Source organism: Rattus norvegicus, chromosome 14, assembly GCF_021556685.1.
Source record: "Rattus norvegicus strain SHRSP/BbbUtx chromosome 14, alternate assembly SHRSP_T2T, whole genome shotgun sequence".
Classification (NCBI taxonomy): Eukaryota; Metazoa; Chordata; class Mammalia; order Rodentia; family Muridae; genus Rattus; species Rattus norvegicus.
In genome coordinates this window covers 7,770,597-7,795,997 of record NC_141547.1, presented here as the reverse complement: position 1 = coordinate 7,795,997, position 25,401 = coordinate 7,770,597, and the positions used below count along the sequence as shown (strand labels likewise).

General features: G+C 49.0%; 1 protein-coding gene across 1 annotated transcript in view; it reads left to right on the top strand.

Annotated features, from left to right (window-relative positions):
• The window catches only part of Cds1 (CDP-diacylglycerol synthase 1), a 60,652-nt gene extending 46,187 nt beyond the window's left edge, over positions 1-14,465 (top strand). The window contains 7 exon segments of the mRNA NM_031242.2: positions 1,373-1,455; positions 2,643-2,730; positions 5,341-5,409; positions 7,295-7,447; positions 8,921-9,040; positions 10,801-10,904; positions 13,834-14,465. Coding sequence (NP_112521.2) covers positions 1,373-1,455; positions 2,643-2,730; positions 5,341-5,409; positions 7,295-7,447; positions 8,921-9,040; positions 10,801-10,904; positions 13,834-13,963 — 747 coding nt within the window. The 3' untranslated portion in view covers positions 13,964-14,465.
• Positions 14,466-25,401: the final 10,936 nt, after the last annotated feature.

Genomic DNA, 25,401 nt, shown 5'->3' with positions numbered 1-25,401 from the left:
TGACAGCTGTGGTTAGCCATACAGTCTTGCTGCCTAAGAGTCTTTGTTCGGTTAGAGAAGCAGTTCTGCGCTTCCTAAGAGCCATTACTCTGCACAATGCATTTCTTACTGTCCTAAAGCGAAGCTGAGTTGTGAACCCAGGGTCAGCGAGACTCATTCAGATTAGGTCATTCTTCCCACTCGGCCTTTTCTTAATGGAAACATTCTACAAATTATTATTGCTAAGAAATTTGTAATATTCCTAAATTTCTAATTTCAGGCAATCCTATAGTATAATTCTTAACAAAACACAAAAACAAGCAGGGCAGATTGGAAATAACGAACTCTCATCTGAGGAGCTGGTTCTAGGCCACTATAAACAACAATGCTATGCACACTGGATCTCATGTTTCTGTCTGGCCCGCTTGGCATCCTCTCATGCATGCTTTTGAAATCATCTTAGTTAACTATGAGACTTAACAGAATCAAATCCTATGTGAACAGTTATAGTGACTAATGACAAGGAGAAACAGGTCTGAGCATTTGATCTGTGTATCTGTGGGGCTCCTGAATTCATGGGTACAGGAGGGCCAACTATAAAATGATGCCTTTTGAGTATAAAATACTTGGTTCTTTTAAGTGTATGGCAGTGGAACAGAAGAAACAATCAACAAAAAATACCTGTCTGAAATGAGAAATTATTTTTTAAATAAAAACCTGAATTATTTTAAAAAATCACTTCATAATTGCCAATCAAAATTGTCAGATGAAATCATAGAATTATGACTGCTTTTGGCTCACTCTGCCATAGTAATTGTGAGGGACAAGGGAGGGGTGGGGAAGGAGCGCTGGGTGAGAGACACGGCAGAGGGCTTTGAAGGGTTGACATCGCATAATGTCATTGAACAGACATGAGAAAGATCAGCTTTCAGCATGAAAACACGGAACTTAAGGGCAGTTGAATCCAGAGAGTTTTAATTCTTCAAAGCTAGAAGTAACTCTCTGCACGGAGAGGTTGTCACAGTAAACCCAGGGAAGAAAGCAGCCTCAGTGCGTTACCTGAAGTAGTGAGCTGCCAGACCGCTCTCCACACAGCACAGCAACTGTGGCTTCTCGGTCGTCCACGGGGAGTTTCCAGAACATAGTGTATATCTCATGGTATTAGCGTCCCGGGTTTATCTAGGAATCACGGCGGTTTTGCCCGTGATCCTCCTTTCAGGGCTCTAGTACGAAGAGTGGGAAGGACTAACTTCACTTGTTTTGCTTGTATGACCTTATTATACAAATTCTGATCAGAAGTCATGGCAGAAAATGTGTGTTTCAAAACTGCTCTTGCTCCTTGGCTGCCTGATGAACTGCGTTGCTAACCCTTGTGTTGTTGGGCTATTAACAGTTCGCATGGACTCACGTCACTTTACTGATAACCGTCACTCAGTCACATCTTGTCATCCAAAATCTGTTTGAAGGCATGATATGGTAAGGGATATGCTGCGTTATGCTGTGTTCTGTGTTTGTGTCCTGCCTTTCAAGCCCTAACTAACACAGGCAGTAGCTGTCCTGTTTCCATAGCAACACTTGGTCCGCCCCAGCAGAAATTACTGGATTTCACTTACTGTTTGACAACTGAGCACACAACGCCCCAGTAAGGACTGCAGTCCTTTAGTTCAAGTAAAATGCATTTACGCTTTCGCAGCTAATCCATCCCAATGCTACTTTAAAAACAAACAAAACAAGGGTGGATGCTATGTACACAGAACGCGAGGTGTGTGACAGTTGGCTTTTAGAGCGCAGGCTGGAGAAATCTTTTCTCCGGGTGACCTTTGGGTGGGGTGACTTGTGGGGAAGAGCAAGCCTCTAGACCGTTGCTCGCACAGAGCCGTGAGCTCCTCAGCACTGGGCTTTGCAGGTTCAGAAAGCATTTTTATTAATTAATTAAAAGTTATCCAGCTTAGTGGTGAGAAATGAGCTGGGATGGGGAGGAAGCTTGGTAAGGTTCTGTGGACCCGAGTGTGTGCAGTGAAAACCGGTCCCTCCCCAGCCCACCAAAACGTCACCAACTAGAATCTTCTGGAGCTAACTGGAATTTTGCTAGGATAGGTTTTACCCCCTTACAGTTTACCAAAATGTGCATGTGTCTGTGTAAACATTTAATTCCAGTTTTCGGACAGATGTCATATAAAACCTTTCAGTCGAGGGAGGAGTGTTGCTTATATAAATAGATTCTGCAGAATTGTCAGTTTGGCAGTCATAGGCTAAGACAGGAAGAATTAAAATTATTATTTTCCTGAGAGTTTGCATTAAGAGCTTGAGGTAAACTTATCACTTTATCTGCCTGCACAAGTGGCCTGCGTTTTGCATCCCACAACGCTGCTCTTAGAAGAACGAGGGGTCTTTTTTTAGTTTCTCCTCCTAAAGTTAAAGCATGAACGTGTGTAGCACTAGCACCGGGCTGGCTACTCAGTGTTTCCGGAGCCGTGCTCTCAGCGTCTTAGTGTAGTGGTGATTTGTGGTGTTTCCTGTCTCTCCTGGGCCTTTGCCCTGTGCTGTGCTCTGCTCTGTGCACTGTGATCTAAAGGGTTACCATGTGGGTTCCTTCTGAGCTGTGAGCCGGGTAAGTGTCTGCTGTTTAACCGTGCACTCCTCTCTCTGCTACTGTTTTAAAGGTTCCTTGTCCCCATATCAAGCGTCATCTGCAATGATATCACGGCTTACCTTTTTGGATTTTTTTTTGGAAGAACTCCTTTAATTAAGGTAATGGGAAATGTCAGAAGGGAGCCCTTCCCATAACCTTAGGGCCGAGCCCCAGGGACAGTTCAACCATTGGCACTCTTGGGCGATGGATTTGCAGGGAGCCTTGGAGCTCCTGTAAGCAGCAGCCCACCGCAGGGCAGCGAGATGCCTTCTCAGAGTTTGCTCTCATGTGTTCAGTTGGGTCCTCCATGGGAGCCGGGCTCCGTCTCCCCTGCTCCTCATGCTCACCTCAGCTCCCTGCTGGTTTCTCCTTCCCTGACCCTTGCTCAGTTCTTTACCCCATCCCTGCAAGCCCCACAGCCAGCCTTGACTCTGCTCGCCCTGCCATCTCTCCCTTCATTAAACTTCCCACAAGAGCAGGGCACACATTGTGTGCACAGAGACCGAGGCCATTTAAAGATAAGACTAGAGAGGTAAGGCAAATAGAAAAAGCTCAAGACAGCCAGAGAGCGTCTGTGATAGCCCTTGCTTTGGGCTTGGTGCTGTTTATGGACAGTGGAGGCACGGACATGAGTTAAATCACTCAGATCTCATTTTTGAGCAAGAAACAGGTTCTTACAAAAGAAAGAAAGAAACAAACAAACAAACAAAACCCCCAAGCTCTTCCTGGTACTGATTTAACTGATTAATTTTTGTTTTCTGAGATAGGGTTTCTCTGTGTAGCCCTGACTGTCCTAGAATTCACTCTGTAGACCAGGCTGGACCTGAACATGTAGATCCCCCTGCCTCTGCCTCCTGAGTGCTGGGACTAAAGGGTGCACCACTGTCACCTGGTTTGATTTTTTCCTTTTTGAGAGCTTTTTCTGTTGGGGCTTCCTGCAGGGATCCATTCCATCCTGAGCAGTGGTCAGTGGGCGTCTCAGGAAAGTCTCCTTGGCTGAGGTGACAACAGTTCTGGAGGACGCAGGGGCGCTGTTGGATAAGGGATTAGCTGAGCATTGTGAGGCTCCTGGGGAGCTGTGGGCAGCCACGTGGAACCAGGCTGAGCTGCAGGGCTGCTGGCCTGTAAGGTGCAGATCTCCAGCCTGTTTCCAAAGCTGCGGTGGCAGCACCAGTGAGCATGCTCACAGGCTCCGACCTTGCACGCCATGAGGGGGGCTGTGAGCCGTGCAGAGTCCCAGTGACTGGCTTTGAACACCTTTCAAGTGATTTCACCGAAGAAGTTATTTGCACGGTGCACGACACACGCAGCAGGTTGAGCACCCAGGATGTCTGGTGATCTGCCAGGAGTCGGCTGAGGCTTTCTTAAGTCATCAGCAGATACTTTAAGTCCACTTGACGGCACTAATACAGGCTCTGATTATCCAGAAGGGCATTGGCTCTTCTCTGTGGCAGGATTGTTACCAGGTTTGCTAGGCCGCCAGCTAGTTTGGCTTTGAGATGTCTCAGCTTAAAGGTTAAGAACTCTACCAGGAGCTCAGGAGCTTGGGCTGTGACCCCTTCTCCGACAGCTCTGTCCTTGCGGGTCCCCTTGACTGACAGGAGTTTTAGTTCTTACCTTGAGTGGGCAGCTCCGGGCACTTAGGACCAGACTCAAGTTTTCTCTCCTTATTCTACAAAGTTCATGACTTACCTCCAGATTTTTCTCTCTGAATATCTTGTTGACTGGGAAATGGGAGGCAGACTGAAACATACCCAGTGTCTATTCTTAGAAGCACAATATGCTTCTTTCTCTCTGAAGGTAGATGTAGAGTGTGTGTGTGTGTGTGTGTGTGTGTGTGTGTGTGTGTGCGCGCGTGCGTGCGTGCGTGCGTGCGTGCAAGCACACACTAATTTGGGGCTGTTGAATATTTCATTTTGGAAGGGAATCTCATAGACATTGCATATTAGAACTGAGCTGAACATGCAAGTACCAATTGTAATCTTAGCACTTGAGAGGCTGAGGCAGGAAGATTGTAAACTCTAGACCAGAATGGGCTACACATGAGACCCTGTCCCCCTAACCTACCTGCCCAAAATAAGATGACCGGAGTGTCACAGTGCCTGGGCCCTGTTGTATTCCTTATGCCCTCTGATCAGGGGCAGGGCCGCTCTGGTGGTGTGTATTCAGGGTGGCTAACAACCTTATTCCAAGAGGAGCACACAAGTCAAGAGAACATGGTTTCAGTATTGAATTTACAGCCCTTTGAAAGACAAAAAAAAAGAGAAAGGCCTTGAGGCCATTTAACAGAGATGAATAGACATTCGTAATACATCACACACACGGGGGTCTGCTGTGTATTAAGTGCTTCTCAGGACACTTGCTCAGGTAAATTGCAACCATACAGTGAGCAATGGAGTTTTAAATCATTGAAGTAAGAGGAAAGGGAAGGCTGGGCACGGTGGCCCACACCTTCAACCCCAGCACTCAGGAGGCAAACACGGACAGCGCTCTCTGAACTAGAGACCAGCCTAGTACACAGAGCAAGTTCCAGGACAGCCAGGGCTCCAGTCCAGAGAAACCCTGCTTGGAAAACCAGGGAGGGAGGGAGGGAGGAAGGGAGGGAGGGAGGGAGGGATGGACGGACGGAGGGGAAGAGAGAGAGGTACAGGGGTCGGGGGAACTCTAGAGGCCCTTGTGTTCCCAGGTTTGCACCTGCACTAACCCTCCCTCTCGTTTGGTCTCCATAGCTGTCTCCTAAGAAGACCTGGGAAGGATTCATTGGTGGTTTCTTCTCCACAGTCATATTTGGATTCATTGTGAGTTTTATTAGGATTTTAATTGTATTTGTACTCTGAAAACCCATGTTAGATTTTAGCCTTTTTAAAACCTACAAAATCACAAAATGCTAGTAATATTTTTATTAAAATTTACTAAGTAGGTGCCCATAGTCAGTCATTCTCTGCGTTTGATTAGCGTGGTCTTCTCAGATGCCTGTCCCCCTCCCCCAGTCTGCTGCCCCCCTCCCCCAGTCTGCTGCCCCCCTCCCCCAGTCTGCTGCCCCCCTCCCCCAGTCTGCTGCCCCCCTCCCCCAGTCTGCTGCCCCCCTCCCCCAGTCTGCTGCCCCCCTCCCCCAGTCTGCTGCCCCCCTCCCCCAGTCTGCTGCCTAAAGAAGTTTCTTTGGTGACAGGTGAGAGCCATGTTTACCTGTGGGTCTAGGACAGGCTGACACCCCACTAACGTCAACATTCAACCCCAACACCTTAGGCTCGGGGAACATCACTGAGATTGTTAGAGCCAGAAGACAGGGTGTCTGCTATAAGACCATGTCAGATTTTCAAGACTAGTCCCTGAACATTGATATAAGTTGATATAAAGTTGATGTAGTTGATATAAAAATATTACATCTAAACACAGTGTAATCACAACAGTGAAGCTTCCGGAGGATAAATTCATGAATAACTGGAAATGTGGCATTGTCTTGTATGGGGAGACTGACCCTCAATTTAATTCTTAAACAATTAATTCTCAAGATTTTAATAAAATTTGGGGGAAAATAAAGCAAGGTTTGAGGTAGAACATCAGTACTCATTGATACACACAGAAGATCCTACCTAAGGCCTGTGCATCAAAGGTAAAATACCACGTTAAATGATACTGTGAGAGTTTGTTATTTAGCAGCACAGTACAGAGACCCCATCATTGGAAGGAGCAAAGATCTGGCCCTTGAACGGGACCTGCAGCCAGGGGGACGCTGGTTTGCAACATCACACTTGAGTTTCTGCTGATCTTGAGCAAAAGGACGGGGTGTGTGGCTGGAAGGGAATTTTATGTAGCAGCTTGAGTGGACAGAGGATGTTTTATTATCCCACGTTCCATGGCTGAGGACAGCTCATTTTAAAGGCTGTCCTGGGCGTTGGCTGGTAAGGGACAGTGGCATCTTACCTGCACTGCTGTGCCCCCTTTGCTCAGTGACTTTGTGTCAGCCGACGAGCTTAGTGCGAGCCTGTGTGCAGCAAGCCCCATATCTCTGTAGCCCACTCCTTTACTGATAGTCCTAGCCTCTGCCAAGGGTTACTTTGTAGACTTTTAAGACGTAAGGTCTTGGGCTGACAAGATGGCTCCACAGGTAAGGGCTGTTGCTCTGCAGATCCTGGGGGCACAAATTTGATCCCCAGAGTCCACATAAAAGGAAAAGTCCATACGGACTCCATAGAGCTGTTTTGAGGCAAGCACACATCTCACACACACACACACACACACACACACACACACACACACACACTTAGAGCAGTAAGAAGATAAATTGGAAAGTAAGATCCCCTAAAATGCTCTTTTTTTTTTCTTTTCTTTTCTTTTCTTTTCTTTTCTTTTTTTCGGAGCTGGGGACTGAACCCAGGGCCTTGCGCTTGCTAGGCAAGTGCTCTACCACTGAGCCAAATCCCCAACCCCAGTAAAATGCTCTTTTAAGACTGCATCAGCCCCGCCCCTTCTTAGGCTGTACGGAGATCTCACTGCTTTCAAAAGTTCTTTCATTCTCTGAAGGTCTTGGAAGGCTTTCCCTGGGACCACCCTGGCCTTCTACCGTGTAACCGTGTAGCCGTGTGCTCGTGAGGGACACCCCAGCAGGCATCCGCTGTGTCCTTCGTGCCACATGGTTTCCTTTAACCTGGCATTGTCTCGAGCTCTTGCTTTGCTCCTCAGGCTGCCTATGTGTTGTCCAAGTATCAGTACTTTGTGTGCCCGGTGGAGTACCGAAGCGACGTCAACTCCTTCGTGACAGAATGTGAGCCCTCAGAACTGTTCCAGCTTCAGAATTACTCCCTCCCTCCGTTCCTACAGGCAGTGCTGAGCCGGGTGAGACAATCGTCCCTTTAACATGGTTAGAGCTGTCCCGCCCCACTGAGCTGCCTTTAAAAAGAAGCTCTGATTTTTAAAGAAAGATATAGAGGTGGATTGTGTGTGTGTCCTCTTCAAGTGGATGTTAACAGTTCAGGGTATTTGTTTGTATAGTAGGAATTTATTTGCATAATGATTTAAATACTGGTAGCAATTTTGTTTGTGTTGTCTAAGTGTTTTAAAACATTTAAAAATAAATTAAAAAAATTTTTACAAATAAATGATTTGAATTAAAAATCCCATGATTCTGATATGATTCAAATCAGTGTACAACTCAGTTAGGGCTCGTCAGATGAAAGAACCCTTGGTTTTAGGGTTCGTTCCTAATGGAGTCACCTTCTAAACAAGTCTTCCCACCGCCACCTGTAAGCATCTCGGAGGCGTCACTCCTGAGAATGTTTGCCCGCTCCCCACGGCACCCCTCTGTCTGTGGCTGCATAGCTAACATGGGAAGTAGAATGGGCTGTTTTCTTATGCGGGAAGAGGAATCACACTGTCCTGTGGGACAGTCTCTTAATTGATGATTGATGTAGGAGGGCTTAGGATGTGGATTCCAGACATTTCTCCCAACATCCGTGCTTACTACCAATCACATGCTAGAAGGCCTGAGCTAGAACCAGCCATGCTGTTGCTTTGAGAACAGATCTGAACTCTGTGGGCTGAGCGTCTTTCTTGGACCGTATTCATCGCATGCTGTTTTTAATTATTTAAGGGGGAAAGAACTTTAGACTTCGATGATTTGAATGAAGTTTTGTTTGGATGATTTCCCCGTGTCGTCTGTGATCATTCATTCATGCTCATTTCGACAGGTTTTGTTTCATTCGAGACAGCGTCTTACCGTGTATAGTTCAGGCTAGCCTTCAACTCGAGGTATTCCCGTGTCAGCCTCTAGAGTGCCGGAATAACAGGCTCATACCAATACCCCTTGATAGCATTTTTTAAAAAAGAATTATTTATTTCTTGTATGTGAGTACACTGTAGCTGTCCTCAGACACACCAGAAGAGGGCATCAGGTCCCATTACAGATGGTTGTGAGCCACCATGTGGTTGCTGGGATTTGAACTCTGGACCTCTGGCAGTCAGTGCTCTTAACCTCTGAGCCATCTCTCCAGCCCCCCTTGATAATGTTTTAAGAAACTTATTTCTGTGCGATTCCATAGCTTTCAACTCAGTTTTGGCAAGGAAGACAACTTGTTATTTTCATCATTTGAAATTTGATAGTTATAAAATCTACAGGTGTGACCGGGAGGTGGTGGGTGTGGGGCAGGGAGTTGGCCCAGCAGGAGACTTCTGTGGTAACAGGTTTTCTCCTGTGGTCTTCAAAGTTTGGGAAGTCAACAAAAATGTGGCCTTCCTTGACTCCCATGTCTGGTGCGGTTCCTGGGTGAGTGCAGGGTTAATGGGCAGGTCCCCTGTGCTTTCTCCCCTCAGGAGACCGTGAGCTTGTACCCCTTCCAGATACACAGCATTGCCCTTTCAACATTTGCATCACTGATCGGCCCATTCGGAGGCTTCTTCGCCAGTGGATTCAAAAGAGCTTTCAAAATCAAGGTGAGTATTTACATTCTTGGTCATGCTGTCTGTCATACACATAATTAGGAGCTATATTGTCATTGCGATGTCATCCACAAGCCCCAGGGAAATCACACCGTGCTGAGATCTCAGCCTCGCAGAGGCGCTGGCTGGCTGGTTTGAGAGTATTTTCCTTATGGAAGATTTGGCTATGCCATGGTTGTTCATTTTGAAGTCTTAGCGTCTTCTGGAAGTGGAAAGCCCCCTCATTGCTGATGTGAGGGGTCAGGAATCTGTTGCAGTTTAGCATTTCCCAGTCTTCCTGAGGGCTCTGCAGAGGACCTTTTGGAGGGGAGCGAGCTCCTGCCTGTCCTGCAGGCTAGGGGGGTTTCAGACTTGGTGATGTCAGGCTTGAAAGGACTTTCTTCCACCACAGCGTTTCCCCCCTAACTGTGCTGCATGAAGCTCGCCCCACAGACACGGCCGTGACTGTCTCAATAAAACCCTGTTGATAGGACATACTTGCGGGCTGGATTTGGTTTGTGGGATCTGGTGGGCTGGTTCTGGTCCAGAGAATTACAGTTGTCCCTAAGCTTTAGAGGAGCTGGGTCATCCAAAGTGGCGTCATCTCAGTCCTCTGCCCTTCAGTCCTCTGCCCGCCTGTACCATGTTAAGGTGGAATTGGCTCATTAAGGGTAGCGTGGCTGTTGGGATGTGGAGGGAAGGCAGCTCTGAGGAAGCTGTTGAAGCAAGTGCAAGGAGGAGGTGACTTGTCAAAGTGGGGATCGGACAGAGCAGCTGTGTTAGAGAACGGTTGAGCACACAGTGTTTGGAAAGTTGACCGCACAGGCCTTAGGCTGACCAGGGAAACAAATGAACTCAGGGAGCCTCCGCCCTGAGGAGGGCTGTGGTGGGTGGAAGGCAACATGGGAAGCCTACAAGGTCCCTGGCCTCGATGCTCCCTCCCTGGAGGGAAGGGTGCGGAGCAGTGCGGTCTGTGGTGACTGCCTTAAAGAGTGGGGTCAGGCTACCGTGGCTCCCTCATGCTTCCCAAGCAGAGACTGACGAAAGAGCTGGCAAAAAGTTGTCACAGAGCTGCTCAGTTACTGTTTTAAATGGAGAGTAGGCATTTAGGATGCCATTCTAAAAAGGCTCTGAGGGTCTGCACTGAAGGGAGAACTTTTCTTTTCACCCTGAAGGTGCACTGTTGTGTCCTTGTGCTAGGTGCCCAGTGTGCTGGAAGAGCCTGGAGTCACCTCTGTTTTCAGGCAGCAGCCTCCGTACCATCACCCTACCATTACCCGCCTCTCTGCAGGCTACTTAAGACGGTGTTCTCAGGGAGCTGCTTGTGTTTACCTCAGTGCTTGCAAAGACTGTTTGTCCCTGGAGTGACCCAGAGCAAGAACCTCTGGATAAGCCGGAGTCGGAAACGCCTGAGCATAGATGGAGCACCAGGGCGGACCCCGCATAGCCACGGCCACGCAGGACGTGGGCGGTCATGAAATTAGAGAAGGATGCTTGACAGACGTTCTATTTAAAATTTTCTTAATGAGAAAAGGCGCTAGGCTTAATTAATATTTAGTGTTATTTCAGTGCTGCCGACCTGTTCAGAAATCATTAAATGGTGAGTAGAGATTTGGAAAATAACGTTTTAATTTGTTGGTTGTATTCTAATTTATCTGTATTTGTTGGGAAAACGAATAGTAAAGTTGTTTTCCTTATAAGGTGTATAGCACTGATAACATTAATCTGACAGAACTTGGCATGGGTGATTTGTTGCACATCGTCTGTTTCCACAGGACTTTGCAAACACTATTCCTGGGCATGGAGGGATAATGGACAGGTTCGATTGTCAGTATTTGATGGCGACGTTCGTGCACGTGTACATCACCAGCTTCATCAGGTACTCTTCTGTTAAAACAAATGAAAACTGTTCATGGCATGATTCCCGGGATGTCATCGGTTAGTTTAACTGTTTCTGTCAACAGTCGTTTATGTCAAGTTAAATGGACTCATAGCTCTGCATAGCAGGGTTCAACCTCCATTGTTTTTTAAAGCATCTGAGCAGCCTAAACGTAGTCTGTACCGTGATTGTTAGCAGGACTCGATTAAAAGCCCAATATGAGGACCCAGCTAATGTGCCTCATGCTGGGTTCAGAATGAGCGACTGCATTTCTTACTGCCATTGGTGGGAGACATTCTCTGACTGCCGTTAAGGAGGAGACAGTTCATTCAGCCCAGCTCTGCCTGAGTGTCCGGTCACAGTCACAGGATGCTCTCAGTGTGAACACGATAAAGCAAAGTGAACCCCTGTCCTCCATCCGCACTTCCTGCAGAGGGATAGGAGGGTCGGAAGAGAGTAATAACGAAGTAGTGTTGATGGTTTCAGGAGCCATGGCAAAAGCGAAGCAGGTGAGAGATTATGGCTGCTCGCGTGAGGGGGCAGGAGAAGTGCTGCTTAGTCTCTTGTCACTGATGATGAATGTTTCAGATCTGCCCTATAGTGGCAGCATAGCATGGAAAAAGTGGACTGGAGTGAGTTAGTGACTTAACGTCCATGGTCTTTACTAGGGCCCAGAGGGCCTTGGAAAATGTTTTCATCAGTCATTTAGAGAGAGACTTACATTTAGGAATTCATAAATGCACAATTAATCTGTAGCCATAGCAGCGTGAGAATTTCTGTGTTAATCTCATGGTGGAGGACGTTGCCATCTTACAATGCCCCAGCTGCGCTCACCTTTCACAGTGAAGACCTCTTCCCCTGTGTGGCACGTCTCCTCCCTCACTGATTCGTACGCCCCTTTCTCCATTTGACACACTGGTTAGTTAGACACATATTCATTGATTCCACACAAACCAGGACATTTTTGTTCTTCCTCTCTGCTCACTGATCTTCACCTTAGATCAGATGTGGCTGAAAGAAGCATCCCATGCTACCTCTTAAGTTTCCAAAGCTTGCTTCATGGACTACCACGTCACTTCCGGCCCATGCGGTGGGAGTCCACAGACAGGTGAAGTTCACCTCGCAGGCCTCAGGTGTACGATGGTGTCTGTGGGACTAAGTTCTTCTCAGTGCTCAGTGTGGCCATTTGAGTCCCAGGTGCTTGTCCTCCACCTGAACAGAGAGCCAGGGGTCTCCTGCGGGTGGCGACCACAGGCCATTGCTTTTCCTCCTCGGGTAGAGCATGGACGCTTAGATCCTCTCCTTTAGGCTGCATTGAACACATTACCTTAGCCCAGCAGCCTCTCTGTGTGGTTCCTCATTTGGTCACGTAGTATTGTGGCCATCTTTACTGCCTCTCCCAGCCTGCTCCGTTGATGTCAGGATGGCTCCAGAGTGTCCTTCGGGGTTTACATGCTGTTTCTCTATCTCTTTGTTTTTAACATCCCCTTCTGTTCATTTTAACAGTGTCTTTCTCTTCTCTTCTCTTCTTCTTGTTTTATTTTTTATAGCCCCAACTGACCATTTTTGTCTTTTGCATTGCATTTCTTTGTTGATAGATTTTGGTACTAGTAATTTATAGTTAAATCCCTAAAAACAAAAACAAAACCCAAACCAACACAGAGACAGAAGACAGCAGTTTCTAAGGCATTAGTTCGCATTTGTTGTTTGAGAGGGCTCTGCCTGTGCAGTCCGTGGCCGGGCCATGCTGAGCTGCTCCTGTACTGAAAGCGGATCCTTGACCTATTTGGGATCCAGAGAGCGGGAAGCGCTTGCTGACGTCACTTTCCATGTAGCAGAGCTTGTGGGGATGTTCCTCTCTCTGTGGGCAGTCGCTACTCTCATGCCAGGGAATGTAACAGGCCAAGCTGGGCTGTAATGTGAGTGGACTCTGGCTGTGAGGGGCGCATGGTCACAGGTCCTGCCAGCTTGTCTCGAGACTGAAGGGGACCAGGGGATGGCTGCCCTGTGCTCCTGAGCCGCTGTGGCAAGTCAGTGGTTTTCAGAGTAAATTGTGCCTCTGTTCATCCCAGTGTGATAATTACTCTACAGAAAACACTGCTTCATTACTGGAACTCTTTAACCCACACTGACCTGGAACTCACTATGTAACCCAACTCACAGTAATTCCTCTGCCTCAGCATGTCCAATGCTGAGCTTACGGTTGTGAGCCACCATGTCTGTGTGATTTCATGTAGCAGGGTTTTAGAATTGTACGTATGCGGATATGTTGGGCCCTCCAGCCAGCCTGTGGGAAATTGGGTTCCTGAGACTGTGACAGGATTACCAGAAGCCAGGGGATTCGGCCTGGAATTCTCCAGATCTTTGCGCCCCAGATGAGGTGCACACTGCAGGACTGGGGCGGGGTCTTGGAAGAGTGGACCCAAGGGGCACTTCCCAGCGGTCACACAGCTGCCCCTGGGCTCCTTCCTCCTGAGTGGGCAGCTGCTGCTGCATCAGGTGGGCGAGGGCGGGGCTTGCTGCTTGGTGTCCCTAAGATTTTGAAGACGGCCCTGACATCCGGGGTACATCCCAGGTGGGGCTTCGGTGGAGGATATTTCTTCAACAAAGTGCCTTCCACGGTCTGTGAGTCTCTCAGAAGCTAACATTTTACGTTTCTTCATGTGCCTCTTTTGGGTTGGTCCTGTGTCCACTGCTCTGAAGGTTTGTTCTCTGTCAAGTTGTCCTGTGAGAATGTCTGTAGACCTCAGATCTGTTTCCTCCACGTTCACTCTCCGTGGACCTCAGGGCACAGGGGTTCGGCCCCTTGGCTCCCCTCTCATGAGCCCTGGACACTCGTGTGCTCTGTGCAGAGCTGTGTCAGTTCTGTAAATGGGTTTTCTGAGTGTGCTCCAGCCGTGTGACCCGGTCTTCTCTGCTTCATCACCAGGGGTCCGAATCCCAGCAAAGTGCTCCAGCAGCTCCTAGTGCTTCAGCCAGAGCAGCAGTTAAACATCTACAGAACCCTGAAGATACATCTCACGGAGAAAGGCATCCTGCAGCCCACCTGGAAGGTGTAGCTGTCCTGAGGGGACAGACTGCTGAGGAGGAAGGAGCTCACAGAGCAGCTCCGACTGAAGTCTTGCACTGAGCCAGCCTGGGGCTAGAAACTCAGTAGATGCAGGTTTTGCAGATACGAATGTTTCTCTTTCTCTGAAATTACTGTGAATATTTAACAAACACGAGATCTGAGACGAGTGCGCATCAGTCGCCGCCGTGAAAGATCCGTGCTTTTCTAAGATGTATTTTCCAATGTTAAGTTCTCCGCCCTTACTGGCCGGGCTCCATGATGTAGGAGGTTTAAAGAGTCAAGCACTGTCACCTGAGGCTGAGGCCCCCTTAGGCTCGTGCCTGGCAGTGTGATCCTTCTCACAAACACTGACCTTTGCACTGACTGGGAGCTGCCTCTCTGTGGCTGGGGATGCTCAGCAGGCACCCTGGGAAGCGAGGCCTAGGGCTTCCTCCTCTACTGACCTCAGGCATTTCTGCAGGCTGAGTTAGATTAAAAAAGAAAGAAAAAGAGCGCTTGTCCACTTCTCTCTCTTCTTTTTGTTTGTTTGTACACACCAGGCAGGCGCCCCACTCCTAGGCTCTGTTCCGGCTGGACCGACTGCCTACTTTCAGAGAAACAGCCATCTGCCCAGTGGAAACACCCTGGTTTTAAGTAGTTTCAAACCAAAAGGTAGAGGCTGAAACTTACCCCACTATTGATTTGTTTAAAAAGAAGGCATCAGAATCCATCTCTGATGAAACTTTTGGAGAAGCACGTAACCAACTTCCCAAGAGACTCAGAGTGGGTCCTGCTCCTCCACCAAAACACCTCACCCAGGACGGTGGTGCTGTGAGCAGGGGTGGAGGCTGAGTCGGCAGGCTGCCTGGGGTGAGCTGAGCACTGCATGGCGGTGCCAGGCCTGCCTCCATCTCTGTGTACAGCACACCTGGAGACGAGGGTTTTCCCTGAAGACCCAGCTCAGAGCCAGCCCCCTGATGGCAATTAACCTCTGTCACCTTGCACTTCCTGTCATGCCATGAAAACCAAGAGTAAAGATCAAGCAGAAATAATAGCCATGAAGCAGAAAAGCACAGGAAAGCCACGCCCTCTTCTGTAGGTGGGCAGGGCACTGTAAACACTCTAGCCCATCACAGCACCGTTGTTAACTAAGCTGCCTCCAAGTGTGCTCTGCAGCCATATTGAACCAAATGTCAGGGTCACCCGCAGAGATGACCTAGTTCCCCAAGCTCAGCACCGAGAGGTGGAGAAATGGAGACACCATAAAGGATAATTTGGTCATGAAAGAGTAAATATTTTTGTTTAAATTAGAAATGGATTCCAGTCACCACATTTCCTTCCCAGTGTGGATGAACCCACAGCCATCCTGGGCTCTGTAAGCACATGGCGTATGTGTGAGCATGGCAGACGCTGTGGTCCTCAGTCCCAAAATGCCACTGTTGGCCCCTAGGTGACTTGTGACCCTGGGCTCCATTCAGGCTGTGTCCTCTGCACGCAGGCAGCCGAGGGAGCATTGGCCACATTACAGTGACTCCCTCTCAGTCAGGACACCGGGGAGCTGATGTCAGCTTCCCTGCTTTTGTTTGTCCCGCGCCCTGCCCCAGAAGTTGACCATGACCCAGTTGCAGGCACCAAGGAAGCTGAGAGAAGCCTTGTGATAGGATCATTCCCCGAGAACAGGGCAGTTTGCAAAGGTGTAAAGGATGCCTGGGGACAGGGTGGATTCTCCTTACCCACCGTGCTGTCCAGGCGTCGTGAGGGGTTGCGAGGCAGAATTATGAGAGCATTATTTAATACACGTATTAAAAGTCAATATTCTTCTAAACAAAGGATGAAAGCAGGTTACGGCAAAAGCTTTTCTTAAATAGATTTTCTTAGAGCTGGGTGTCCATTACGCCATATTAAAACAAGGGTGTTCCCTGACAACGCCCTAGAGATGAACATTTTAGCGTACTTTCACAGCGTGTATATTAAAGTGGACTATACTTCAGCAAGCAATCATCCTAAGAGCCATGTGATGAGCGCTACATTTGCACTGGAAGAAGCTTCATCCAGCGGAGTGACGCAGTGGACAAATGTCAGGCCCTCCAGGCGGGGACCCTTCAGTGGAAAACTGCCGCTTGAACTGCTGCTGACTTGTTAGCCCGTGGGATGATGATGTCCGAGAATGGGGCGTTCTCCCCAGCCTTCCTTGTGGGTTTGCACAGACAGTTGCTGTCATGGCGACACCTGGTTTGATGAAAGGTCGAGGCGCTGTGTATATACTGTACAGGGTGAGAGTTTATGATACGTGTCAATCAGTTCTCTAAATCTTTATACTGAAACTGGGATAGAAAAATAAAAATCCAACGGCATTTTGACTTTGTGGTGCTATTTTCTCACTGGAGGAGCAGCATTCTGTAAGCACTGGGCTTCTAGACGGCTCCTCATCCCCCAGTGTCACCTTACGGACTGCTAGGGTGAGCCTCCTTGTCCCTTGTGGATCACAGGTGAGAGTGCCCTGACTGATGTCCAGTGCACAGTGGCTGGTTAGTCCTGCCTGCACCTCCACTACTGCCCTTCTCCAGTGGCAAAGGGCAGCTGGCGCTGCTGAGCGGAAAACCAGCCGCTGCTTCAGCCGTGGCTGCTCTGGTGGATTACGTGCTTCTCCAATGGTAGACAGCCTCCCAGTTCACTCGAGCCAACCCGGAACCCCCCAGTCATCCGTATAGCACAGTGGGACCCTCTGGAAACAACACTGGAACTCAGAGTTCTCAGCCCCACTCAGACATGAGTAGACCTCACGGGTGACAGAGTGGGGGAGGTGCAAAGCCCAGGTTCATGGGAGATGGGCATCACCTGAGCTCCTTTGAGACTCTCCTTCCCTTCCTGAACATTCACGGACTTTGTATTTGGAAGCCTATGAAGCTGCTGCAAAGAAAACTGGGCCCAGACAATTCAAATCAGTAGCCATTCTGACAGCCCTGTGTCCTCACGTAGCAATGTGGCGAGCTTTGTGGGCTCAGCACATCCTGGGTCATTTAGTCAAAAACGTCATTTGACAGCAGTGTTCTCCAGAAGGAGCAGGGAACACCGCTCCAGTTTCCTAACATGTACAAGGGGCACAGAGAAAATCCTTGAGACAGTCAGGTCGTCCACCTAAGCAGGAGAAAGGAAACCACTCTGTCCTCCTTACTGGAAGGACAGAACTCCAAATCGCTCTCCTTCCAAGCCCACAGGGTCCGCTGGGGCCTTTCCCCTGAACTCCAGCCTCCTTTCTGCTGGGTCCAACTGGAGCTTAGTGGGTTCAGAGGGCTTTTTCCCAGTCATGTGACTTTTAACCTTCAGTTGTGGTCTGGGTAAGAGCTAAGTTGGGGGAATATTCTTGGAAAAAAAACTTGTAAATATATTTCTCATTAGTTTGATTAGGTCAGATAGACATATTTAATTGATAAGAACGTTCCCTCCGGCCCCCCCTCCCCATCCTGTCCCAGACACTTTGTTGAGATGTGTTTACAGGCCAGGCTGGACAGCATAATGCCTGCCTGTCAGGCCTACAGTAGGGGGAAGCAGGATATTCAAGGCCAAGGCCAGCCTTAGCCATGCCTCACTTCCAGACCTGCTTGGGTCTACAGGAGAACTTGCCTCTCAGTATGGCAGCGGCAGCGGCTGTGATTCGTGTATCAAAACTCACTCAGACCAAAGATAGTTGGAACCATTTCCATGTTCTCCCCAAGAGTTCCTGGTGCCCATCTGCATTACTTCCTGTCCAGATGTCCAAATATGGTCACCCCCCCCCCCCCCGCAAGCTGCCGCTTTCCTGCTTCAGTCTGCCTCTGTACTAAAGGAATCAAGGGTGTGCTTAATACTGTTTTTCATGCATCACTATTTAACTTTTTATGAATATTGAACTTGGACCATCCACTTACCAGTTGATAGGCACTTGCGTTATTTCCAACCTGGGGCTTTTATGAAAAAAAATGTTTCTGAAAGAGTTTCTAGAAATAACTGCCTGTATGGACACGCCCTCGGTTCTCTTCCACAGATCGCTAGGCTTGTGTGGTGAGTTCATGTTTAAATATTAGACGGTCATTTCCCCTGCTTCCCGAGTCCCTTCATTCCCTGTGGCTCTGCTTGGGAGCTTTGTTCTCCTGGCCCGATGAGGGAGGCCATTGTTCCCTTGAAATGAGAGCAGCTGATCTCACAGGTAGCCTTATAAGATTGGGCAGATTAGCATCTCCTCCTGGACTTTGGAGGGATCATGAGGCAGGGCTGCCTTCTTGAGGAGGTGGTAGCTGCTTGACCCCCCAACTATTGTGACAAGACAAGGCTAAGGTAAGCTGGGGCTCTTCTGTCTGAGGGCCGAGAATCTGTGGCAAATCCCAGGTGGCTGTCTTGTATGTGGTACGGAGTGGGCGGCCTCTGTGGTGCATAAAGTCAGTCAGGTGAGTAGAGAGCCACTTCAACCGCTGATGGTCTAGAGAGAGTATTGTGGTCCTTGAGAGTAGCACATCCAAATGGGCTACCCTGGGCTAGCGAGCGGCTGTGGCACCGATTGCATTGCCTCTGTCACTGGTGATAAGACGTGCAACTGAGGGCCGGCTGACCGTGCAGGAAAAACCCGCTTCCATAAGGGAGGAATTTAAAAAGAAAACCACAAAGATGCTGTCCTCTGTGAACCTCTGAACTGGCAACCCCGTCCACCCCCACCCCCAAACTAAACTGGAGTTGGGGGTGTGGGAGTGAGGGAAAGAGTACAAATCAGGTCTATGTTAAAATTCTGGGATCCCAAAACTTGGAATTTAAAGAATAATCAGAGAGAGGAAGGAGAAATAACAAGATATCCCTTAGGCCCAACCTTACTACACAGGAAAAGGGAACTCTGCAGTTCAGCACACGGAAGGGGGTTGTCATAATGGCTCCGTGTTAGAACCCGGCTGAGGACTCTGCCTCTGAACTGCTTGAATTAGAGAACTGACAAACTTGTTTCAAAAAAGTTATCACTGGGCCCCTGATCCGTCTTATTGTTACCTTTTGCTCAGCCAGATACAAACGAGAGTCACCTGGGAAGAGGGACCCTCTAGGCAAGTCTCTAGAGCATTTTCTTGATTAATGACTGATATGGGCGGGCCCAGCCCCATGTGGGCGGTGCCATCCTTGGGCAGGCCATCCGGAATTGTGTAAGAAAGCTGGCTGAGAGCTGGGAGATGGCTGAGCCTGAAGGGCTAAGCTCACAGCCAGAAAAGACAAAGACTGAGGGAGCCAAGTAAGTAGCGTTCCCCGTGTCTTTTGCTTCAGTTCTTGCCTCAGGCTTCTGCCCTGACTCCTCAGCGATGACTGATTGTAGTACTTGTAAGTCAATAGCCTTTCCCTCCCCAGCCTTGCCTTCGGTAATGTTGTTTTATTGTATCAGTAGAGAGCAAACTTAGAGACAGACTGGGAGAGCTGGCTGGGAAGGAAAAGCCCCTGAGGACAAGCACTGGGCGCCCTTCTCAAAGAAGAGACCTTTGCCCCATGTCCTCTTCACAGATCCTTTTCTAGGGAGAGGATTTCCTAGACAGAACTAGGAAGCCCCACTTTGATAGTTCTGGCTTTTGTTTTGGGGCTCCCCCTCCCCTTGGAGGGAAGGGGTGGGGAAGAAGGAACAATGCATTGTCCAAATGTATCGGCCCTAGCTTTAGACTAGAATCTAGCATACCCAGTAATGTTAAAAAATAAAAGACAGGAAGCCTAGGCCAAAGAGACTCGATGGAATTTCGAGGCAGGCGCTCTTCTAGCTTCCAGATTGCAAAGGCAAGAGCCTCACACAGACCACTGAGGTCTCCATTACCCACAGTGTGGAGCATTTATAGGCACAGAGAAAGGTAATTCTGGTCTAAAAGATCTCAAATTCCAGCCTGCTGTGTCGGCCCATGCCTGGAACTGTAGTACCCCGGAGGCAGAGGCATGATTGTGGAGTTGAAGCCAGCTGGGGCACCATAGCGAGTAAAGGGAAAGAAAAGAAAAAGAAAAACATTTCCTTTGGGTATAATACAGCTAAGAATATTCATTTCCACCGTCGTCCTGCTGGGTAGTTTTATATCAGCTTGATACAAGCTAGAGTCATCGGAGAGGATGACTAAGAAAACAACACCAGAAGATCAGGCTGCAGGCGAGCCTGTGAGGTGTTTTCTTAATCAGTGGAAGCGAGAGGGCCCACCCATTGTGGGCGGGGCCATCCCTGGGCTGTGGTCCTGGGTCCTGTAAGAAGGCAGGCTGAGCAAGCCACAGTGAACAAGTCAGTAAGCAGCGCTCTCTCTGGCCTGCACAGCAGTTCCTGCCTCCAGGTGCAGTGTTAGTTGCCCTGGTTTCTTTCAGTGGCCTGTGATGTCATCGAAGCAACAGTAACCCTAACCAAAACAATTCCTAAAACCATAGCTTCTGAAGGGCAGATAACCAAAGGTATGGGAAGCATCTGACTGACTGAAACACCATTTTAGTACTCAGACAACTCAGTCCACAATCTGTCCTCAAAAGACTTCCGGGTCAGCTGGGAAGATGTGTCAAGAGGATGCTGCGTTTCAATCTACTCAGGAAGGGCTAACCTGGGCTAGTGCTAGGAGTAAGGGAAGAACAGGCGAACAGGGAAAGCCCAAGAAGGACCGAGGCTCTGGTACATTCTGTAGCTTTTTTTTTTCTTTTAAAACAGATACCTTCTTTAGACTAGAAAGCGGCCTATCCCCAGGTCAGAGATGCATTGTAAGAGGAATTTGGAAGCTGGCCCCCCGAGAAGAAAGCCCACTGGAGCCCTGCTCAGGGCAGTGGAAGGAAAGGCCACCTGGCTAACATGAGCCAGGAGTTTTACTCTGCCAAGAAAATTGAAAGCGTGCACACGAAAAGCTGTATGTGAATGTTCGTGACAGTCACAAGACGGAAATGACCCAAGTGTCCGTCACTAGTAGATGGGTAAGTCAGACATGGTATCAGTCACACAACAGCCCTCTGCTTGGCAGTGAGGGATGTGGCATGGATGAACAGTCACAAATGCATACAGACACAGAGACAGACAGACAGATGGACAGACAGACAGACACAGAGACAGGTAGACAGGGTTAAGAGTTTTGTGTATTTGAGACCTTCTCAAGAGTCCGTAGCCCTGGTCGTCCCGTTAGTCGTTCTGTGGTCCGTGCTGGCCTCAACGCTGGTCGCACTCCTGCTTCAGCTTCCTGAGTGCACACGGAAGGGGGTCGTCATAATGGCTAGGTGTTAGAGGTGTTAGCCACCGTGCCCGCTCCTGGCAAGGATATCTCAAAGTTATTCACATCACTGTGATGCCTGCACTAGGGGATCTGCAAACAGGCAGAAGGGGCAAGGCACACTCCAGGACTGAGGATTGGACAGGGGGTGCTGCTAGGGCACGCCACAGCTACCCTGCCACAGGGGCAGACAAGTGCAGCTGATTACCTGCTGGCTAGAGTGGAGGCAGGGCTTGTGAACAGAAGGTAGAGGGTGGCCTGGGGGTAGGGGTTCCTTTCTTCTCTGGCTCTGGGCAAACACACTGTGGCCAGGACATGGTCAAGAGGCCCTCAAGGACTACTGGGCGTTGAAGATTTAGAAGCACATGTCTGTGAGTTTTACATACAGACGCTCAGGCCTGGGGTTTGGACTCACAGAGACTCAAATGCTTTAAGATTTCTGCCCAAACTGCGTTCAAGCAGAAGCAAGGCAACTTTAGCTGCCTCCTTGTCAGGCACGCCGGGAGGAGCTCTGCACATTGGTGAGCAGGACACAGTGCTAGGCCTTTCCACACCTGACCATGGGAGTTCCTACCAAGAGTCAGTGCAGAGCATGACAGTGAGGAGGTGGGTAGGGACAGCAGTGTGGTCGGGACGACTGTTGGTACCACAGGACATTCACTACAGCCAGGACTGTTGGCACTGCGCTGGGGTCTATATTAGTGTCTCATGGACGGGCCAGCCAAGGCCTGAAGCAATCGAGGAAGAAGAGCTGGCTTGGGGCAGGCAGAGGGCTCGGTTAGGAACAAAGAACCACCTTGGGCGGGGATAGAGAAGCTGCTCAGGGTTTTAATCGGCAAAGTGACTCCACCTGGCATTGCTGCCGCCTTGTGAAGTACATTGTCCGTCCGAGAGGGAAGGACACCAGGGGACACATGGCAAGGCTTTGTGTCATGACTGTTTAAAAATAGCACACCTTCAGGGCTGGAGAGGTGGCTCAGTGGTTAAGAGCTCCGACTGCTCTTCCAGAGGTCCTGAGTTCAATTCCCAGCAACCACATGGTGGTTCACAACCATCTGTAATGAGATCTGGTACCTTCTTCTGGTGTGTCTGAAGACAGCTACAGTGTACTTATAGATAATAAATAAATAAATCTTTAAAAAAAAAATGAAAATAGCACACCTTCAACAGAGCGTCAAAATCAGAACGGGAGGTCCGCAGAGCCAAAAGTCACACTGGAGGAGAATAAGACCTCAGTGACTTTTTAACAATGGGGCATGGAGTCGATGCTGGAAGCCCAGGTAGCTAAAGGTGAGGCGCTGAGGCTGGGAGTTCTAGAAGAGGGTTGCTGTCTCACTTGCCGATGGCCCAGCAGAATGTGTCCACATGAACCCAGGGATAGCTTCCTTAGAAGGAAAGGCAGCACTCTCCATGTGTGGGTTTGGATTTGAATTAGAAGTGAGTCTGGTGACGTGGCAGACTCAGACAGCAGAGCCGGACGTTCCAAAGTGTCTGGGGGTGCACGGTCTCTGGTCGCTGAGGCTACCCTTTGCTCCCCGCCGTTCTTTGCAGACTCAGTCCGGAAGGAGTGTCCTCCCGTCGTGGGCACTCCATTCTGATACCAGGGATGGCTTGGAGCCCGTGCCTCAGTGAGTGCTCTGTCACTGCACTAGGTCCCCAGCCAGAAGCCACACGTTCGAGCCCCAGCATCCACTCGGAGTTGGTAGTAGTGCTCCAGGGGAGGCCGAGCACAAGTTGTTTTTGTTGGACCGACTCTGACCTCTGCCCTGGGGCACGGCTCACATTTTTACTTCGCCTCTGAGCAGGAAGCAGGATAGATGCACATCGGGGTTGAAGTTCTAATGCTTTCTAGGGCTTGGGTGTGATTGTGTTCTCAGTGTGCTTTCGTTGCAGTCATCGAAAAGGATTCTGGGGAAGGTAGGGCGAGAACTGTGAGCCTAGGCCAAGAGCTATGAGCATAGGTCGTAGGTGTGAGGGAGGAGCTCAGATCCCTCTGAAGCAAGGGAGGCTGTGGGCCGGCCATGAGCCCTTCACTCAACCTTTCAGCTCCTTTCCTCAGATGGACAGACAGCTCCCCTCGATTTGCCTTCAGGTTCCACGCACACCCTTTCTTGTTCATTTCCAGATGACGTAATCTATGGAGGACACACATCAGTACTGCCTTTACTCTTTTTTTTTTTTTTTTTGGTTCTTTTTTTCGGAGCTGGGGACCGAACCCAGGGCCTTGCGCTTCCTAGGTAAGCGCTCTACCACTGAGCTAAATCCCCAGCCCCCTGCCTTTACTCTTTAACGATGACCAAACACCCAAACTTTGTAACATTTCTTTTGAGGGGCAGGTGTCCTAATAAATTCGCATGTAAGAAATTCAGATATGAAGAGGTTAGGTCACTCACTCAAGCAATAGAACAGGAAACAGCTCTTGGCCTGATCAGTCCCTTATACTTTTGAGGGCTGCATGAAGTATTAGTTTTATATGATCAAACTTTAGTCTTGATAATAGGATTGACAATTAAGGGTTAATTAATAATAATGTGATTGTTAAGTCCTCCTTAGATACCCCAACACTTCCAAAGTGTGCTTTCCTAGTGCTTCAAACTGTAGAGGGGAATTCTCGAGATGTGTAGCTGCCAAAACCCTGTCCAAGGTGATGGGGTCTGATCCTAACACTTGGCGGGCGTCACTGGGGGGCCAGAGGACGTGCTGGAGTTGAATTTGCCACCAAACAGGATTGCATGCATGCCACCACAGCATGGGCAGCAAGCATTTCCTGCATCATTTCCTTGGATAAGTGGGTCGAAAGTCCTTACCCTGTGAGTCCCTAGACCTTCTTGGTGGGTTTCAGGAAGCTGGCTCTCAAGACTCTCAACCCTAAAGTCTGATTCCAACTGGAATTGTGGCATGGATCACTTTGTGTGTGTGTGTGTGTGTGTGTGTGTGTGTGTGTGTGTGTGTGTGTGTCTTCACCACCAAGCACTGGCAAGAACAAAGTATAAGCTTTACTCAAGAACAGCCTTGGTGGAGCAGTAAGGATGGGGTTGTTCAGTTCTGACTTTCAGAAGTGACACATGACAAGGAGTCACACAAAGGCATCCAGCTGCTCTGAAGAAACCCTTGGGATTGGACTGTGTGTGACCAGCCCTGTTTCCCTGTAGCACTTCCCCCGCCCCCTCACAGAACCAACACACTCTGGCTCTGTGGCAGACACACTTGTGCTGATCAAACATGAGCCTGCCACTTCAAGGACAACAGTGGACGCTTTTGATGGCTAGTGACAAAGTTTTAGGTTTGAAGGAAAAAAATTAGAACTTGGGGAGAACAATTATCTACTGCCACAGAACGTAGAATTTCCTATGGTGCTGGTAACATTTCAATGTTACATATGATAAGGTACCTTTGGGGACATCACGATGGGATATGTGAGCACCTGGAAAATGCCCAGATTCTGCAGCAGCAGTGCACAGCCCCCTATGGCATGGGCACTATGCTTTTGTAGTACAGGAAGCCTTATGATTATGGAAAGGGAAAAGACACAGGACAGATGGACGGACAGACAGGCAGGCGCGCGCGCGGGCGCACACAAACACACACACACACACACACACACACACACACACACACACACACACACACACACACCTCTCCCTCAAACAACCCAAAGCCTCTAAAGGAGCCTAACTCTGTTAAGAAGGACTTATTTGAAAAGGTTATTACAACATTTATGTTAGCCAGGATTTTCACTTGTTCAACTGAAGAGAAACAGAACAGACAGAAGGCGGCGGCGGACCCAGGAGCCTCTCTGTCCACTATTAAGCTAAACATGGCTTTCGCCCAACTCTAAAACAAGTCTGGGCCACTGAGACAGCTTGGCAGGTAGAAGGCATTTGCCACCGATCCTGACAAGCTGGGCTCAGTCCCTGGCATCTACATGGTGGAAGAAGAGAATTCATTTCTCAGAGATTTCCTGACACACACAGAGACGAAACAAAAGTTAAAACTCCATGCTTCTATTTTTATTGGTGTGTGCACGTGAGTGGAGGTCAGAGGGGGCCATCAGGGTCTCCCTCAGTTCTCTCATTGAACTTGAAGCTCTGGTTTGGCCAGACTAGAATTCAGTAAGCCCCAGAGACCCCCTTGCCTCTGCTTCTCCAGAGCTGAGACTGCCAAATCAAAATAATTTTTTACGGTGATTTATGGACACGTGTAATTTGTTAACATGGTTTCATCGTTGTTACTT